The sequence below is a fragment of the Parasteatoda tepidariorum genome, chromosome 7 (genome assembly GCF_982258835.1).
Source record: "Parasteatoda tepidariorum strain Cologne lab strain chromosome 7, Ptep-v5.0, whole genome shotgun sequence".
NCBI lineage: Eukaryota > Metazoa > Arthropoda > Arachnida > Araneae > Theridiidae > Parasteatoda > Parasteatoda tepidariorum.
This window is the reverse complement of record NC_141761.1, coordinates 51,395,939-51,416,647: the sequence shown is the minus strand read 5'-3', so window position 1 is coordinate 51,416,647 and position 20,709 is coordinate 51,395,939. Positions and strand designations below refer to the sequence as shown.

Sequence of the window (20,709 nt, the reverse complement as noted above, 5' to 3'; positions counted from 1 at the left end):
AATTTTATTATGATATCACCGTGACAATTTGTGCTATTTGAGAATTCTCCTGAGAGGAAATATTTAAACTTTGAAAAAAAGTAAGTTTCTACCATTTAAAAAGATTACATCATGAAAGCAAATACTGTTAAAAAAATGTTTTTAAAGAAACAACGAATGTATAATGTTTCTAAAATGCCGTAATTCGAATTTTTAAACATTCTGCAAATTTTTTAAACATAAGAGAAGGAAACAAAATGCTTTATATACTGAAAATTTCCAACTATAAGTTTAATAAAAGGAATCTTTATAACAGAGAATAAAATTTTATTACAATATAAAACAAATGGCATAAGCTTTCGATTTCAAGTTCAAGAGCTATAAATAAACGCAGTCTAATAGTTTGTTTACTGAAACATTTATGCACATTTAAATATAACATAACATAGCACATAGTCAACAATTGGTTTCGGAAGTAAGGAAGAAAGCCATAAGAGTAAATTTAAGTACAATTTGCCTGGTCTGTATGTGTAAGGGGGACAACTGCTGGTTACCGCATCTTCCATGACATTGATCACTTCATCTAAATTTGGATTCATGAGGGATCCAAATATACTTCCGGTATTTCGTTTGATCTTTTTGGCATATTTAAGTTGCTCTTTGTTTACTCCTTCTTTTGAGTTATTCCATTGTTTTTCTACATAATTTGAAAGGGCAGATGGATCCGAAAGCCTTGTCCTGCAAAAACAAATGCACTATCAATACAGTAGTGCAATAGCTTTCTGAATTTGTTGATGAACAACCTAAAAAATAGTTTCAAAGCACAGCTTATTTCAAGTTTACATCAAATCGAGTTTATATTGCACTCTAAAGGTAGTAATTTAAACATCAATAATGAAGAATGTTCAACTCATCAAACTCATGCCTATTCGCACCATTCGTTCATCAAACTCATGCCTATTCGCACCATTCGGAGATACGCCAGGTTTGGCTAACTACTTGCAGCATTAATATTGTTTACAATGAAGTACGAAATACTGTGAGTTTGTTGTGGTTGAAGTTTGTTTAAAATCGATTACAAAATTCCACCCGAACAGACATACACGAAGGCAAGTTGATATAAACGTGGTAAAAAAAGCTCAATTTTTTCAAAATAAGTAAAAAATTAATGAGGTAAAATAAAATAAAGCAAAGTGTAACGAGAAGAGAGAATGAGAAAAAAAAAAGAGACAAGCTACGAAATAAAACAGTACATATTATAGTCAAAATAATGAAAAATATGTTACAAAATAATATAAAGCAAGATGTTATCAAAATAAAGTTGAAATGTAAATATTATAAAATGGAAAAAACATTTACAATATAAAATATGGCAAATATTTATTAAAGTTTTAGATTATATTCCATAAAATAAAGTGAATCATAATCAAAATAAATAAAATAAAACATAAATATTAAAAAAAGCTAATTGTAACCAAAATAAGAAAAAAACATATCACAAAATGAAAAAAAGCAAATAACTAAAATGAGGAAAGACATATTAAAAAATAGTAAAATAAACTGTTACCATTATAAGAGCAAAATGTTTACAAAATAAAATAGATCAAATTAAAATCAAAATAAGAGAAAACAGATTACTTATATATCCAGGGCTCAATCGTGACAACAGATATTCCGAATTTTGCTACTTCTAATCTAAGACCATCACTAAACCATATAATTGCATTTTTGCTGACAGAATAAGGCAAAAATCCAGGCATAACGAATCTTCCTGAGAAATGGGAGTTTTGTTTTATAAAACATCATACAATCGGAAACTTTTACATAGAGTCTGATAACATTATTTTTCTCGAAAAGTATGAAGATAAGTTAAACCATGGTTAAAGCGCAAGTTTGAGATTATTTTGCTGCATGTAAGTGGCTTATAATTTTAACAAATTCAGTTCTGGCAGTTTATTAATTGAATTTATCCCCTTACGAAAATCTATCATTCAAATAAAAAAACATGAATAAAAACTATTATTTTATATATACTTTTCTCAAAAAGTAAATTTGTAACTTTATCGTGGTTATTCCCTTGTAATGTAGTTGATAATTAAATGTTACTGCATTTATTTTATTTTATAACCATCATTGAACAGTCGACAGATTTTCGATTCACGACCTCCAATGTTCAACTCCGTAGCCTTGTAATTTTGAACCCAATCTAGAAGACAAGGGAACACCTGGATAAGGTATTGGGAGAAATTTGCCTTCGTGGAGGAATTTTTGATAGCACTTACCCGTATTTGCGTTACATGGAGAGGGAAACCACGTAAAATTCCCACAATAAGCCTGATGGCAAAGGGACTCTAACCCATGATCGTCCAAGTCTGAGGATATTTTACGTCAGCACTGTGGTCGGTGCGAGCCGGGTGCGGAATTCGCATTGACCAACCATCGCTGGGATTCGAACCCTGTTCACGTCATAGGGAGGAAAACGCTCTATCCCCTGAGCCACCAGGGCTTTTATCCACTCTACTAATATTAAAGTAAATAAATAGATTTATATAAAAAAATTTATCTCGAGTTTTACTATCAGTACCAAATTTGAAAAAAAATACAACCCATATTTTTAAAAAAAAACTTGACGAATTCTAAGAGAAAAAAGTATGAAAAAAATAGAGTTTTAAAAAATTTAAAACCTCAACTTTTATATGGTTTTGCACAAAAAGTGAGAAATAAAATTTTGAGTATAGCTGAGTATTACGTAATTCGAATCGGTCAGCCATCGCTGGGATTCGAACCCGCTCTCTATACCCTTAGTCACCACACTGTTATTTTTATTACAAAATAAACAATGTCTACGTTAATCCTTCATATATTTAAATGTCTTAGGTCTTGCTAACGTAAACATTTACTATGGAAGAGAAAGTTTCTTTGTTTTTTATATTGTTTATCTATTCATATTGTTTATTTATACAAATGTTTATTAATTAGTGTTCGTATAATTATTTTCTATCACCTAATTACTGTCCCAGAACTGCAATTTAAGTAGATTTATTAAAAAGTGCAATAATTTATTTTTAATTAATAATTCTTCTTTGTTTTGCATGCAGTATTAATTGTATCTTTATACGGTTTATTTTTATTTCTATTTGAAAAATAAGTTGAATTATACGAATATACCATCATTTTTTCCTATTGAAACTGATGTTTATAAAATCCCAATTTAAATGCATAATATTATTTGTATATAAAAGTTGAAATCAATTTATATTTATTAAATTACTATTTAAAAATAGAACTCTATCAGAACAGCAGAAGATTTTTTTATGATACTTAGGAAAGTGATATTATTTATGATAACTGTGAATAAATATTTTGAGAAAAATAGGCCAAGGAATTAATTTAAACTAGGTCAAATTTCATTTCTTTCATTGATGATTAGATAAATGCAACTTCGCTCTTATCTTTAAGACTTCTGGCGTGATAAAAGAGAATGTTCTGTTCATTCTTTATTTTTATGGATATTTGAATATAAATGTTCTAAAATGATTCCAAATTTAATAAAATTTATGAGATTTTTATTTTATTAGTTTTTGTAAAAAAGAATCCTATTTGTTCACAATGAAAATCTTATTTAATATTGTTAAATAATCGATTTTCTGAAATTGTTGACTTACTCATGTAAGTAGGGAGAAAATGAGCGCTACACCCCAGTTTTAGGGTTGATGACCTCTCTTACTACAGTGCTATTGAATGAACGCTTCACCCCAATTCTGATCGATGACCTCTCGTTTATAGGATGAACCCTAATTTCTCAGTATGGGTAAGAGTTCAACTCCACTGAAAAACTCTTAATAGGGAAAACATAGCATGGCTCTTTACGTAGCAGAGTTTGAACTAAACAAAAGCTTCTCAAAAACTTTGGGTATTTATTTCTCCAGAAGACAAAACAGTTGTCACATTAATGTTTCAAATTTTTTTTCCCTAATGCACATCATTGTATAATAGTTTCTGCTCAAAATTAAATATGAAGTAAAATAGAATACGCCAAAAATTGGCGCAACTAAAAATTTAAAAACAAAATATGGATAATATAATCTTTTTTTTTATATAAAACTATTTTTGAAGTATAATATCATTTTTGATATAAAATTTTTTAATTTATAAATTACATTATTTTTTTTCTTTTTCACTTATATAAAATGTGATGTTCTTATTACTTTTTTCTTCATTTAATGAAAGCTTGCCATTAAATTAACAATTTGAGGGAAATATTTTAATTTATTATTTTACTTGCATGGAGGAAACTGGAATCAGAAATATTAATATAAAGTTGCGAAATGTTTTCGCAGTAATTTTTGTTAAAATCAAGAAAAATATATTCATGAAAATCTGAAATTGTATTTCTCAACAGTACTATTTAATTAAATTTCTGCTATTCGGCTATAATAAAATATTTACATATTTTCGCTTATTATTATTCAACTATGTATTATTCAACTACAAACAAATGTAATTTAGCAAAATGTTGTAATTAATGTCAAATAATTTTGTCTTTTGTATTTCAAAGTATTTCCTAATATACTAGATCTTGTCCTGTTTTAAAATTTTTTCAGCCATTGCTAAATTAGTTTAATTATAAAATTATATCTAATCAAATAATAATGAAAAGAAATAATATAAATTTTTACCAAACTACTATAATAGCTTCTATAACATTTTTAAGTATTTCTATCGAATAATTATTACCTTCATAAAGTATTTCAACTATATTTCATTGACTTCTATCTCATTTTAAAGTTTCTCCTATAAGTACTGGAACAGTTAAATTATTATTCCATATAACAAAAACATATCAGAGAAATAGTTTTAAAATTTCTTTTAAACTACTGTATAATAACTTTTATGCCATTTCAAATTTTTTCTTCAACTGCGAAAACAGTTGTATTATAAAATGCATCATGATTTATTTCAACCAATGAGTTTTTTTATACATTAATATTCGATTGAGAAATAATTTTATCTGCTGTAGTTTTATTTTTCTATAGAGAATTATTGAATAACTTTATATTAAAATATTTTCTACTTACCAGCTGCGCTTGCAACATTAATAATTCTCCCTTTTGATTTTTGAAGTAGTGGTAAGAAAGCTTTTGTTAGTCGAATGGTGCCTAAAAGGTTTACAGCTATTACTTCTTCTATTGATTCCATAGAAGTTACTTCTATATCTGAGCCTTTGCTGATTCCTGCATTGTTGATAAGTGCCCACAGCTCTTTAAGACATCGAAAAAAAGAATATATAAATGATAGAGAAGAGATTTTTTAAAATTAGTAAGCAATTGATAATAAATATCATATATCTTAATTCACTGTTGGAATTTTTATTCTAAAAGTACGATAAAATAACCGTCCCTCCCAATTAACCGTAAAGTTTACGGCAAAGAACATTTTTTTCCTTTACGGTTTTGAAGCCGTTTTAAGCTAGTATGGTTAGAAAACCATGAATACGGAACTGTACGGTTTTTTAACCATTTACAACATGCGTGGCTTCAAAACCATAAAAAGGAAATGTAACTGTGCATTGGTGCTAGGCTTTTCGTTAGGTGATGGGCATTAGAGTTAGGTAGTGGTTGAGTTGTGTTTCATCAAATGAGCCGTGAAATGTGGTTAAATTCGCTTATCTGGTTGCTTCACGCATCGTACGAGATGGGAAATACTAGACTTTTTAGTGTTAAGCAGATTCATGGTATTTAAATCTGTGCGAGAAAGAGAGAATCGCATTCTATTAGTCCAGGGTCACAAATTGGGAGGTAACTCTTCGTGTGTTGATGAGAAGGAAGGAAATATTGCGGTGTCAACACTGGAACTGGAATCCCTGTTTTTTTCGGTCTTGAAATTGACAGATTACCTCTCTCGGATACAACTTGTACCCAGCCGCAGGGAACTAAGTGGCTTCATTAGGTGGGCCTAGTTTATGTCATAAAATTCTAGTTGTTTAACCGTATTAGGTAAAAGCAGTAAATAATAAATGTTTTTTTTCACAGATAACAGTTTGCATGCCATCTTATTTATGGTAATTTGACTGTTTTGTTTGAATAAAGTAAAATAACAGTTGAATAAATTATTATTCAACCGTTTTCCTTTGTGAAATTTCAGTGTATGTTGTTAACCCTCCTGGCGGCGGACCCGTAATAACTCGGGAATCATATCTACACGCAAAGCGGCAAGCCCGGAATAACTCGGGTTGCCTATCTGCCTCTCTAGCGGCGCGCCCGAGTTTTTCGCTGGTATTTTTTTTCCTTCCCCTACGACCGCCGACTGGGTACTAATTGAGAGGTGGGGATAGCTGTCATCATAAATCACTATAACAGAGGAGTTGTGAGTCTATTTTAGAGTTCATAGTACATTAGTAGTTAAAAGGTACTGATTAGAAAAGGTTTTGGTGAAGTGGAAAAATTAATTTAAAGTTTTATTTATTTATTTCAATTTTTTTTTTCTTTTGCTAATACCAAATCAAACATTTCGTTGCTTTCATTGCTGTTTAATTTTTATTATTATTATTTTTTTTAAATTGAAGTTCTTCGTGGTAAAATTAGAAAAATAGGAGGGGGGAATAGATTATCGCAAATTACTTTCAAATTTTTTAATATTTGTTTATTTTGAATAAATTTTTGAATATCTCTATTAATAATGTTCTGCAGTTTCGTTATAAGTACTGTAAATTCGATATTTTGATAATATTCATTAACTGAATTTTATTTCGTGAACTTAATTGGAAGAGATTTTAACTTAGTTTAGATTTTGACTTATTTTATTTCTTTCCAACTGCCAGAAAGTACTCCTTACTTATTTTTCAAGCTCACTAATTTTGAAATGTTAAAATTTTACTTTACAAACATTATTTTAATCAGAGTCATTTTTTTTTCTTTACATTATTTTAAAAATTTTCAAGCAAAGAAGGAAATGCAAAAAAAAAAAAAATAATAATAATAATAATAAATAAATAAATAAAGAGCGAATAAATAAAATTCTGTTTTTTTTTTCTTGATGTTTTAAGCATTTCCTTTTAATTATCGCGTCTGAAATTTATACAGAAATAAAATCTTGAAAAAACAGAATACGAAAGACAGTTATTGAATTTTTTTAAGAAATAACTTGCATATTCAAAACATTTTTTGCAAAATCAAAAATCTTATAACTACAAAGAAACCAACGAGATTAAATATCTTTTTAGGTTTAATTTTAATTAAAAGTTTTAAGTTTATATTAAAACCATATAATAATACTTTGAAGCAATTTTTCCCAGCTAAACTCTGATTACTTCCTGTGACAATTTTAATATCAAGTGATACTATCAAGCAATTTATTAATAATGAGAGTAAAATTCTTAAAACTAAGTAAGATACTTGTTTTATTGCGTCATAATAAAGGAATTTAACGAATTGCAAATTAGCATGGACTTCGGATAGTTATTCGGATTCGGATTCTTATTATTTAACAAGAAATTGCTTAGTAGTTTTCTTCTTCCTCATAAAGTTATCTATTATTTAATAAACTAATATTGTTTAAAAATGTATCCAAAACTAACTTCATTTTACTACAAAAAACAAGACTAGGTAAAAGAAAGAGTATAAAATAATTTTTATTTTTTAAAAGTTTCTTTTTTCAATCAAAATTTTTTAATAATACTATTTTTATGTATTTGTTTCAAATCTCTGATTTAATTATAATCAATACATATTAAGGACAATAATCAAAGGAAAAGGCAACGCAAAGTTAAGTTTTTTGTATTACACAGTTCTTTACTTTTACTTGACCAAAAAAAAAAGGCCAAACAATCTAATATTTATTTAGTAAGGTGTAAAAAATTTTTTTTCAAAAATTAATATTTGAGAAATTAAAGAAAATTATTTTTACTAGATAATTTAGCGAAATGAATATATGCTAAGATAACATTTCGAACGGTTCAAAAAATGTTTAATTTTTTTACTTATGAATTAACTGTCGTAGAAATTTAATAACAAAACATTTGTTTCAAAAATATCAAATATGATGGTCCTGCAATCTTGGTAGGTATTAAAATTCTAGAAAACATCGTTGAAGGTGTCACAATAAAATTATTTGCGAGATAAAGTAAGGATAACTTTTAAAATTACATATATATATATTATTATATTGCAACCATATATATATATATATATATATATATATATATATATATATATATATATATATATATATATATATATATATATATATATTGCAACCATTCTGACAATGGTTGCAATTTTGAACACGAATTCTTCAAGATGAGCCTTGACAATAAATCTAAAAGTATATTATTCAAAAAGGTATATTAGCAGATTCAACTGATAAGATTTATTTCTTATTGCTTTTCTATTACATAGAAAGATGATCTTTAAAGGACATTTTATTTTCAAATTTTATTTTACTGTGAAGGTATTTTATTTTTATGCACTACTTTATAATTTTGGACAATAAATTAAATGTTTGGTTTTAATTTGTTTACTGTTAGTTAAGTTCTGTTCTATCCCTCCTTTTTCAAATTACATATATAAATACGTTTCTCATTGCAAGCTATTAGGCAATAATTTTTCTCCGGAAATGTTTTCTTGTAAGAGGACCGGCAGAGAAGAGAGAAATTTAAAGACTAGGTTTAAAAACAGAGTGTCAAGGATTCAGTGAGTGATTTATCCTTTTTTCCAGAAATGTACAAAGCTTGGAATTCCACACAATTAGCAACTACTGGGCTGCGATACAGGAAATGACCCCTTGCAGAGAAGGAAATATCACTCTTTCAAAACGCCAATCCTCCATTTCCCCATGCATTGAATACACCTATTGTAATCTTAGAAAGAATTCTTCTTCAAGAAATTTCTTGCAACATTTGCTTTCATTCTTTGAAAACTAACACTTAGTACACAGTGTTGACCCCAGGATATCTTCAGTTTCCTTCAGTTCGAATGTATTATTGCTTCAAAAGAAAGCGCAAAATGAAATATGCCACCCCTTTTTTTTTCTCTAATAAGTTTACTAATAAAATAACTAAAATGGTCATGTCATCTAGTAAAAGTAGATTTAATATAAAACTTTGAAGTAGTGTAAATAAAGCGAGTATATACTCTCTTTCAAGACTCCCAAAAGCTGAATATAGACCATTCTCAAAGTCTAAAATAGATTTTGTAACAATGAATTTTTTCACTCTATATTTAATTGGTAAAAAGATTGTCAACTGCAAATATTTTATGTTGCAAAAACTTTTAAATCAATTATCTCTTATTGGTGTTGGATTTTCATGAAGTCGTGATTTCTTAAATAATGTTTGTTTTTTCCTTCTTCTAGATCACTAATTCCTAACTAAATTCAATATAATTTGTCCACAGCTTCTCAATCTGATTTCTATTTTTATTTCAGAATAATTATTTTACTAACTTATAAACTTTAAATTTTAATAGGGGTATCAGAATCAATGCAGTTCGTGTATATTCGTGTTTACTGAGTATATAATTATATTGAACTAATCAGTCATCATAAAATTGTTCTATTTAATGAAAACATTTTTTGATTTTAGAATTGAAGGATTTTAAAGCTGTTTTTATAAAGCTCTTACCAGAAATTTATGAATAGTAGTTTGAACAAAAGATTTTCTTTAATGCGTTATTTTATATCAAATTAATTACCACTTTAAAATCATTTCTAGTTTTAAAAATTTCTCAAGAGCTAATAAGAAATTTTTTGGTAATCTTAACTTTAGACTTTTAATACTAATTTGCATTTCGTTATTGCTGAATATATTTCAATTTATCAGATTTGAAAAATATTTTGTAAAACAAAATTCGTGCAAGGAGTTAGAAGTAAGACTACGATCATGCTCTTACGCCAGTGAGCTTCCAAAAAATGTGAATATGTAAAAAAAGGAAATTGAAGTTTTACACAAAAATATAGAGAATTTAAACATAAACATAGGAGTGCTCATTTAATTTTTTTTTAACATTATGAGTAGAAAATTGTTTTATTCTGAGAATACTTTCTTATTAAAAAGTGATTTTTTTAAAAACTAAAATATATGATTTTCAATAGAAAAACCAACATTTAAATTAAATCGCAAAATATGAAGTTTGATTGAAATATTCAGTTTCCCTGATTGAAATTCTAAACCTGGTCATATTATTAGACTGAAAATTAGGTTAAAATTCTGTTCAGTAGGGTTACATATTTTTAAACTTGGTGTGTGCAAAGGATCTATGACTATGCAAGAAATTGGAAAAAAAATTTTGACCGCAGTTTGGATCAATCTGTAATTTCTTTCTATGACGTTTGCTGATATGGATAGAGACTGGATATATAAATAATTATGAAGAAATCACAAAAAATGGAATCATTTCAAGGATATAAATTCATAAATGTAGACTATGATCTTTGTATATTTTTTTTAATTTACGTTTGTTTATTATAGGTCCGTTTTATTTATTACTAAAACAAATTTTTTTTCTTCTTTTTTTGTTCAATTATTGATTCGTTATAAAATAAAAAAAATTTATGCAATTCAAAATTCCAATAAAAGTAATACTGAAAAAAAAATGTTGAAATCAATAGTAAATTTAAGTTTATATTCTTCCTTTATTCTTCTTTACACCAAAAAAGGTAGAGATTTTAAGTAAAAACAACCACAAGAGGAAATTCTATAAAAATTTTGCAATTAACCACCTAAGTTTTTCATTTTAAACTTGCTTTAAGCTATTCTCTTAATCGTTATCTTATAGTTTATACCTAATGTCTATGGCATGCATAATGTGATGAATACTATTGAATATTCATAGATATCATAGACAAAAAAAGATTTTGCCAAAATGTTTCAAATACAATCTGTTTGAAACATTGAACTATTTAAAATCAAGCCTACTTTAAATAATAGTTGCTCTCGAGGTATCCACCTTCAAGTCAATCTAAAAACTGAAGAAAAAATCGGAGAACTGCAAAGAAATGTGAAAATGAATGCTCTTTGGATATCTTCTTATATTAAAGTTAAAAAATAAATTTTTTATTGAGTTATACAATGAATAATTTTTTAGAGTGATTAGGGGGTGTGCTCGTTTTTATTAACACCAACGTTTATTTGGGCCAGAATTCCCTCAAGTTAGAATTTTCACTTATATTTCCTGTACTTTACTTGTACATTTTTTTAAATTTATTTTTGAATGCCTGAAAATTCAAATAGAATTAAATCTGTTAAATTCTGAAAAATTCAGAAAAATAAAAAATTTTGATCAGAAACAAAATGAATAATAGCAAACCAAGCTAATAACCATGCAACACATAGTTTGCATCGATTAAAAAATATTACGGGCAATTTTTAAAATTTTCATACGTTAATAATAGCATTGAACCAAGAAATATAACGATTTAAAGGATACGCATTACTATTTTCAAACTAATTTAAATATTCCATCATGTTATTCAGAAATTTCTCTTTCCTTATTTCATTTTTCCTGAAATAAATTTCAATTTGAAATGTGATAAAGTTTAGCAAGGAAAATGTTTATATAACTTTATAAAATTCATCCAATTGGTCTCTAAACTTTTTAATTTATTCTTTACAAGAATTTGAAAGCTGGCTTCTCAAAAAAAGTAAAATGTTATTTGAGAACTTACTAATTTGAAGACTGCCAAATAAGAAAATGTTCCAAAATGCCAAAGTTCTGATTTTAGTATCGAATAAGAAAACTATTTCCCTTTATTAGCAATAAACTATTACCAATTTACAAAACCATGAAAATTCTACGGAAATGAGATTAAAAAGAACACAATAAAGTTTGCATATTTTAATAAACCATTTATATTGCTTTCGAAATGAGATTGCAAAAATAAATATTATTAAAAATTTAAAAACTTATATCAAAACTTTACCAACAATATTTATTTAAAACATATTATTTCATATATTCAAACATATCAGTTTATAAGCATCAGTTCAAAAATATCAGCTTAGTTAAAACAAGTTGATTCATAACAATTTGATTTAAAACATATCATATCAGTTATTTTATGCTTTTTCCTCAGAAATAGCGAGAGAAAAGCAGCTTTTGCCATATAAGTGGAATATAATGGCATTTAATATATATATATATACACTCCGAGCAGCGAAAAAATACTTTAAATGAGCAAATTTTTTTCCTTTTAGGTAGGTTTCTATGCGATAATAAAAAATCTTAAATAGTTGCCCGGGGGAAATTTAAATATTTTTTCTATACAATATATCTTGGTTCTTAAAATTTCTACTACTTTAAGCAAGCGGGTTATTCAAATATCAGTTATGCAATTAAGTGGGGCAACTGTATAAGGAAAATGTCAACTAAAATAAATATATAAATAAAAATAAACAATTCTGTTTAATTGATGGCGTATGCGTTATAAAACCAAAATTTTTGGAAAAATTATCGATAAAGATCAAGCAGCAGAGAAATAGGAAGAAAAAATTTAACTATATTTTCTCTCTAAGAAAAGCTACAAATGTGCTTCTTCAGTTGCTACTTCAAATACTACTTCAGTTTACTAATCCTTAATGGAAGAATAAAATTTTATAGGGCAAAAATTTACAAAGATTTATTCAGACTTCAATAGTTAAGTATTTTATCAAAGGCTATCAAGCCATGTCATTTCTTTAAAAATAATGATAGTTGACTGGAACTTTTCAAAATGTAATGAGGCAAATAATAATGGTAATTACTCAGTTAGTGTAAAATTTCCAGTTTCTGCATGGAATTACTATTTATAAACTATAATGAAATTTATTTGATACATAAGGAGTTAAAAAGCATTAATTTTATAAAAATTAGAGAGCTAAACTAACACGAATCAAAATTACAAGTGACTACATTTTGAATATTGTTGTTAAAATTATATTTAAAATTATATACTTTCCAAATCAGAGAATATATAACTTGAAAAGAAGATAATGATCATGGTTTAGATTAAATAAAAGAAAAAGATTGCCACTCTGCAAAATTAAATATTATAGAAAATTAAAGGATCTTAAAAGTAGTTATAAACGATATGCATAGTGATGATAAGCACTAAATCAATGTAAATTTAATAATAAAAACGAAAGAAACTTAAACTACAAATTATTTTCAACTTTATTTTTTTTTATTTCAAAATTCATATTATAATTTTTCATTAATTAATTTTTTATTTTTATCTTAAACTGGAATAAAATTTGTCTAACAATCTTCATCAATGAGAAAGGCGAGAACCATTCAGTCATGTCTTTTAAATATAAATTGTAAAAAGATTAAAACATTCTAAAAACAAACATTGAATTGCAGGAGGATTCAAAAAAGATAGTTGAAAAGTGAACTACAAAACGAAATTAATCCATCAAACTGTCATTTCCTTGGTTGACCCTCCCATCCTAAAGCTGACCACATAGAGCGTAAATAATTCCCTTAACAGCAAACGGAAGAAAAGGGGGGAGGCATTCCTTTTGTCTGACTCCTGCCCATTTCAGGGGGAAATCCTTTAAATATGTTTGCCCATTTAAGAGTAAAACTATTTCAAGTAAGCGCCACCAAGAGGGTTAACATACTTTTTGTTCCTTATTCATTTATAACTAAAAATGAAGTAAATTGTAAATATTGGTAGTAGTTACTCTTAATCAAATGTATTAGATTTATTAAAAAAACTGAACATATTTTATATCTATAAATACGAGGATATTCCATAAACATAGTGCAAAGTTATTTGAAAACTCCTTTTCTTTAAACGAAAAACGAAATACTAAATAATTCAAAAATCTCCATCTTAACGATGAGTTAATTCACTTTCAAACAAAATTTTTGTACAGCATTAATAATAATTTTGTTTTCAATAAAAACAAATTCTTGATGCCTTAAGACAATACACGTGTTTTATTTATTACTGGTAGTATTTAAAATTGCATCAAATCAACTTTATTTACCCATAGTAATAGTGATGGTATGCTTTATTATAACCGTATTCATTGTCATCTTATATACCGACTGCTAATTGTCTAAAATTATCCAGCCTAAATTGCTATAAATGGGCAGGTGGAAAAACAATGGGAATCATATCAAAGCTAATATTTATCAATTTTTAGATTTTAACAGCTAAATACCGTTGTATCTGATTTATTGAAAACATATCGTTGGTTCAAAACTAAAACGACACATCTGCAAACGTGTAATGCCTGCAGATGTGTCGTTTTAGTTTTGAAGCAGCGATATATTAGTGCTATATTAACGTTGTTTTTCGAAAGTTCATTCGCAGGATGAAATAATGCTTTTCGCGAATAATATCCCATTTTCATAACTACTGTAAGTGTGCATCAATTACTCATGATTGTTACATCAAGTTTAGCTTATGTATAGCCAGTACTCTTAATACTTATTCTGAAACTCGTGCAAAATAAAATAGAATGAACCACAGTTTTGTAAAAATGAAAAGCGTTTGTGATCAAAACTTTTTAATATTTATAATCTAACTCCAATGTCGCATTAGCTGAACTCCAAAAATTTGCAAAAACTGAGAAAAAGCAATGATTTTGATAATTTTCCTCCAAGGGGAAAAATGTCGCCAAATTGCTAAATTTTTTAAGAATAATAATAACTTTTAAACTATTTAAGTTATTTGTTCCTTCTAAAGCCCAGATAATTCTTTACGGTGTGATGGAAAATAAAGTTTAAAATTATAACTTTGCTTAAAGTATGAGGCACTTAACTGCATTTTTTTTTCCTTCCGAAAGAGCTTTAAAATGCCATGTTAAATATAAAATTGGTAAAATTTCTAGTTCATTATTTTTATAAAATATTTTAATGTATTTTCCGTTCCCTGTGTTAGTTTTTAAGTTTTTAATTGGAATTTCAGAATTATGTGTCATTTTCGTAATAAGAGTAAACATTTTCCTGATTAGTATTAAAGTGACCCTGTATTGGAGAATAAAATAGCTGCCTAACCATTCATAGAAATTCACTGGTTCAATAGCCCCTTTAAATAAAATCAAACTTCTGCCGTCCAGACTTTCCACTGCAAAAATTTCCGGACTAAATTACGGTAAAAAGTACCAGCACTCAGTGTGGGTACAATAATAATAACCTAATTACTCTAAATAAATATTACTGCGAAATTTGCTGTATAATATTTTACGGTAAAAATGGATTTTACATTTAGATGGATTTTACAGGTGATGCACCCAAAGTGCTAGTAATTTGACCCGGAATTTTTTACAGTATTTGCAGGTACTCTAGATCAGTGTTCCCAACCTTTTTATCCCCGCGGACCTGTCAAAGTTTGATAATTTTACCACGGCCCGCTGGGGGGACGACGACGTTGATTGATTACATTTTAGATTATTTTGATTTATTAATTTTAATTTAATTGCATTTAAACATGCCTTCAAAATCAAATACAGTTGCACCAAAAATAAATATAAAGTGATTTAGCATTTTTACTTATAGAGCGTTAAATCAATGAGCCACGATCGAAAGAGAAGACGAAGATCTTCATTAGTTCCAATGTAAATTTCGCGCCTCGCTTTCTAGTTTTATTTATATTTACAGTTATAATGATTGATTTTTTTTAATTAAAACTAATTGAAAGAGAAAATAGTTGAGGTGGTTTCATTTTTCTTTTTCTTTTACTTTTTAAAACATTAAAAAATTTACGTCACTACCTTCCGTGGCCCCTTTTTTTTAAATAAATAAAATTTTAATGGAACACAAATATTTTTAATTTGGGTTATAAACCTAGGAATTTAAATTCAGTTTCAATGAAATGGACGGCCCGGTACCATTTGATCCATGGACCGGGGGTTGGGGAACACTGCTCTAGATGAAATGTGTCCTAATTGATTGTAATATTAAACTTTTTTTGGTGTTTCAAAGATAATAAAGATAACCTGATACTTTATAAAGAATATGAAAAAAATGTTTTGCGAACAATGAAGTTTACACTGCAGGAGATGATATTCACAAATAACATAAAAAGTAGTTAAATTTTTACCATTTTTTCCTAAATGTTGCTTAACAAAATCCAAAGCTTGAATTACGTCTTCTTTTTTAGAAACATCCACACCTAGAGAATGTACATTAGGAATGGCACTGAGCTCTTTTCCACCATTTTTGGAAGGAAAAAGACAACAGGCAAAAACTTGATATCCTCTTTCACTCAAACGTTTGGCTGTCAGAAAACCAAAACCTGTATCACACCCTGTTATAAAATAAAATAAAAGAGAACAAATATGAAGCACAGTTTATGTTAATGAAAATGAATGAATTCTCTGCAAAAATCACACCCCTCACTACCAAAACTAAAATATAAAAATCATTAAATACGTCATGATAATTGAATGCTAAAAGAATTGAATGCTAAGTTTAGTGAAGGAAAATGTTAGTAAGCTTATATAGCCTAATAAAGCTGTTAATACCCAGACGCGGTATGATTGACTGTAGATATAAAACATGAATAAAATTCGTTGCATAAATAAACTTCAATCGATTACAAAATTTTCATCGATTTTCTGTTCTTTTATTATTTTAAGATATTGAGACTTTCAATGCTTAAATTGGTTAATTTCTTAGAACAATAATTTGGAGAATTCGATGAACTAATGTAATTTGTTTATAAAATTCTTTTTGTAATATGAATTTTTAATAAAAAAAACTTTCAGTTTCTTAAAATTAAATGTAAAATCTATGACGGAAACAAGCGCTTTGACATTTGGAGATATTTCAAAACTCCATTTCTGATGAAATGATAAGGCTAGTACTTTCTTTCAAGAAATACCTTCTACTCGGTACAAGTATTTTTTGCGCCCTATTTTTCAAATTCTTTCATTCTTTGTTCAATATTACGTACATAATTTTCCATTATCGGGTTTTGAATTAGTTCTGCTAATAATTACAAACAGAATTTTTCTAAAGAAAGACAAACAATTTTAAGAGTGCCTAGTACATGTGTTATTCACACTATGCCCAGAGTAAAGTCACCTAAAATTAAAATTAAACGGCAAAAAAACGGGTGAATAAATATAATTTATGCAGAAAAAAATTAGAGCAAAGCAAGTTTGGTTGTTAATATCGTTTATTCATGAAGTTAGAAAGATTAGTGGGTTTCAAGACGTTAAACTTCCATATTAGGAAGCATTTTACTTGTATAAAACTTACAAGCAATAACTAATAATTTTATTCAACTGTTCTTAGGTTTATTTTTGCCCATTTTCAACAGAAAACATCAAAACTCTATTCTCTTAGGAAACTTTACCCGATAACTTTACTTCTTACTGAAAAAGAATGCTATTAGAAATGTATATAAAAACCGCAAATCAACTACGTATGTCCTCCCCCAAAAAATTAATTTTATTTCATGGTTCTTTGAATACTTTTCTTATAAAATATATTTAATGAAAAAGCTTATAATTACGCTTAAAGTTGCGAATGTCTTAGTATTCAATACATTTTCTTAGACAATTAAAATGCGTTGATTCAAAATAATCAAACCATTAGTCTCTGTCACCCACCGTATTTTAGATATACTTCTTCAATCATTTATACTTCACTAGAGATGTGTGGGAAGTGTTGTTAAGGACAATGTCAACCTTCATCTATGAAAAGGTAGGGGAGAGTGGGGTCAATTGTAACATTTTTTACTTACCATTTTTAACTAACAAAAAATCCAATATATTATTAGTATTAATTGACAGACGAGTAAAGTAGACTATCCTTTACTAGAAAAATAAATAAATACCTTATTTTAAATCTTATTACATTAGTTGTTAACAATTTTTGACAGTCGTGCACTTGTTACAATTGTCCCCACTTACGGGGTCAATTGTAACAGTTCACAAATTCAACTAAAACATAGTTAATTATACATATTATCATAGTTGTGATATATTTTTTTATTGATCAAAATAGCAGGGATATTTTAGGAGTAAAAATAATAATGAGCAGAGACCTAAAGGGTTAAACTTTTAACTTTAAGGGGTTAAAAATTTTAATTTATGCTGTGAAAGGTGACAAATAAAATAATGCACATGCAACATAATGTAAATGATATAGGAAACTATTGGTGGTTCTTAAAGAGTTAAGTAATGGTTTGTAAACATAAGATTATTTATTTTCAGCTGTTACAATCGTCCCTTTACTTATTGTTACAATCGTCCCCAAGACGCCATTTCAGCTTCATTTGTTAAAAACAATGCTAGTTAATTAACAAAACTAATCTTCTTTTTTAAATGTTAATTAAGGTGTCCACTTACGTACTCGGTTAATAATTTTTATTTGTTTAAACAAAATTACTTTGTTACAATATAATATTCTAATACCAAAAAAAGTACTCGCGTAGCGTGAAAATATCTTTTGTGATGTAACTCTTTCAAAAGTATATAAAAATGGTTGCCAGCAAGGGTGTACATGCAAATTTATTAAATACACCTTGGGCGCCACTTGCGAACCATATCTAGAACCCGACACTCGAAATTTTTGCTCTGTTACAATCGTACCCTGTTGCAATTGACTCCTCTCCCTCCTACCTCCCTAAAGAATCGAGTTTGCATGTCTTATATACTAGAGAATTGTAATTGTAATTTTGTAGTGGTAGATACACTACAAGCTGTTTCATTGAGTACTAATGAATATGTCATTACAATGAACAAGATCATGAATTTAAAGTAATTAAATATTTATTCTAATGAGATTAAATAGTTTTTTAAAAAGAAAAATTAGCTAAAAAAATAAAGAATCAATTAAAAGATCACGGAAGAAATGTAAGCACTTCATACTGGTTAACAATTTTTTTACTACTCTAAAGCAGCTCCATAATTTTTCTTAACTGCTACACTTGCACTAATTTTGTTGTGACAATGCTTTATTAACAGGTAATTTTTTTTTAAAAAATTTCACTAAAATAAAGCATTTCATTATTTTTATCAATATTTTGAGAGTTAATTTTTGATGACATGAGAATTAATTTTTGAACAATAATATCTTAAAAACTAGACGTGGTTTTAATATTTGAAGTTATCATAAAAAACTACATTAAAAAAAGTAAACATCATGCTAGATGTCTATAACTTGTTTATCAGTGTTATACAAGGATTAATAATTTATGAGCTACGTAGGAAAGGCATATGATAAAAATGATCTCATAAAATACTTACCTGTAATTAAAACAGCTTTTGCTTGCGATTTCGCAATGCTTTTATCACGTAGCTTCCTAATTGACACGTTTCCATTAAATTTTACAAAACATGCATAACATACACTAGACAAAGCTAAAAATAAAATCACATGACTTAAACCTATTGTCCATTTTAGAATATTATAAGACAAAGTCACCCATAGTGCTATACAGAGTATATTCCATCGCGTTAAGCGGGGAATTTGGCCTCTAGAATATATAATTTGAAGCATTTTTATACTTATATAAACGACTACCAAGTTAATGTATAGGAAGTGATGTATCCGTTTTCCGAACTAACACCGTTATTCTTTCTAACAGGAAAAAACTTCTTAATTGAAGTCATTTAGGAAGGTAATTATGCTCTCGAAATCTATTTTTTAACTTATTTCATTTACTTGGTGATAATAACAATTCTCTTCTCAGAGATATTGCAGAAAATTTATAATAAAATTTAAGCAGTATTTCCTTTACATGTACATTTCGATAAATACATATGTTTGGGCCGTTATAGCTTGGTAGGTAGGCACTGGGCCCATGTCTAAATGTTCGTGTGTTCGATCCCATACCAGCCGAAGATTCCCCGTGTAGAAAATGGTGACAGATGCAAGGTAAATCTGTCGAGTCGCAAAGTCAACCATGTTCCCATAACAAAGCAATACCTCTGGGGGTACTGATCCAGGAGTTTCTTTGTCTTCTGGATTGGTTCAAAATTGCAAAGTTACGGAGTTGAATATTAGTAGTTGTAAACCCAAAATTGGATCGGATGTACAAAGACGATTATAAAATAAAACAAAAAATACATATGTTTGAGCCGTGATGGCTCAGGGGATAGAGCATTCACCTTCCAATGAGGTGAACCAGGTTCGAATCTCAGTGATGACTGGTCGAAACGAATTCCGCAGCCGGCTTGCACCGACCACAGTGCTGACGTAAAATATCCTCAGAGGTGGACGGATCATGGGTTAGAATGAATTGTTATAAACAATGAATTAATTCATGTATGCACAAACCCAGTAATCATTCTTCTTTAAATAAACGCTCATAGGACTTACTTTGCATGGGTTGAGCTGGCTCTAAATCTAAAACAGCATTTAATGTTTGAGACGTCAAAGTGTTAAAGTAGTTTATGTATGCGAAAAATCAAGGTTTGAAATGTTAAAAAAACTGTTTGTTATAAAATTACGAGAGTAATTATTTGTGATGAAATAAAATTTCAATAAAAACAATCTGTGCTTACCTGGATTTTTGGGAGAGTTATTACATAATCAAAAACAAAAGCACTGTTGTTAATGACCTTACTGCTGTACCAAGTTCATCTAACATTTGGAAATCATTCATTTTGTTCAATTTTTTGGCTCTTTTAACGGCGCATTTATAACATTGGAATGACGTGACTTCCGTCGAATTTTAACTCTCTCTGTTTTTTCCCATTTCTGTATTTTATCCTACTAATGAAGACTGAAATGCGTTTTGGTTTTTAATAAAATTTTTACCTTTGTGATTTTAAATGATGCTTTTATAGAA

At 27.9% G+C, this 20,709-nt stretch overlaps 1 protein-coding gene across 1 annotated transcript; it reads right to left on the bottom strand.

Moving 5' to 3' along the window:
* Positions 1 to 285: 285 nt before the first annotated feature.
* Positions 286 to 19,494, bottom strand: LOC107450639 (D-beta-hydroxybutyrate dehydrogenase, mitochondrial). Its single transcript, XM_016066474.4, has 5 exons — positions 19,163 to 19,494; positions 16,006 to 16,212; positions 5,058 to 5,240; positions 1,618 to 1,750; positions 286 to 717 (listed from the first exon to the last, which is right to left on the bottom strand). The coding sequence occupies exons 1-5, from the start codon at positions 19,413 to 19,415 to the stop codon at positions 399 to 401; spliced, it is 1,095 nt and encodes a 364-aa protein (XP_015921960.1). The 5' UTR covers positions 19,416 to 19,494; the 3' UTR covers positions 286 to 398.
* Positions 19,495 to 20,709: the final 1,215 nt, after the last annotated feature.

What these genes read in the sequence shown, in the direction of transcription:
- LOC107450639 (XM_016066474.4), bottom strand. Translation starts at nt 19,415, where the DNA reads ATGCTTCAAATTATATATTCTAGAGGCCAAATTCCCCGCTTAACGCGA. An exon ending in AAAAGCTGTTTTAATTACAG is followed by an intron (nt 16,213 to 19,162) that starts GTAAGTATTTTA and finishes ATTTTATAACAG; the next exon opens with GGTGTGATACAGGTTTTGGT. An exon ending in TAATGTTGCAAGCGCAGCTG is followed by an intron (nt 1,751 to 5,057) that starts GTAAGTAGAAAA and finishes CCCATTTCTCAG; the next exon opens with GAAGATTCGTTATGCCTGGA.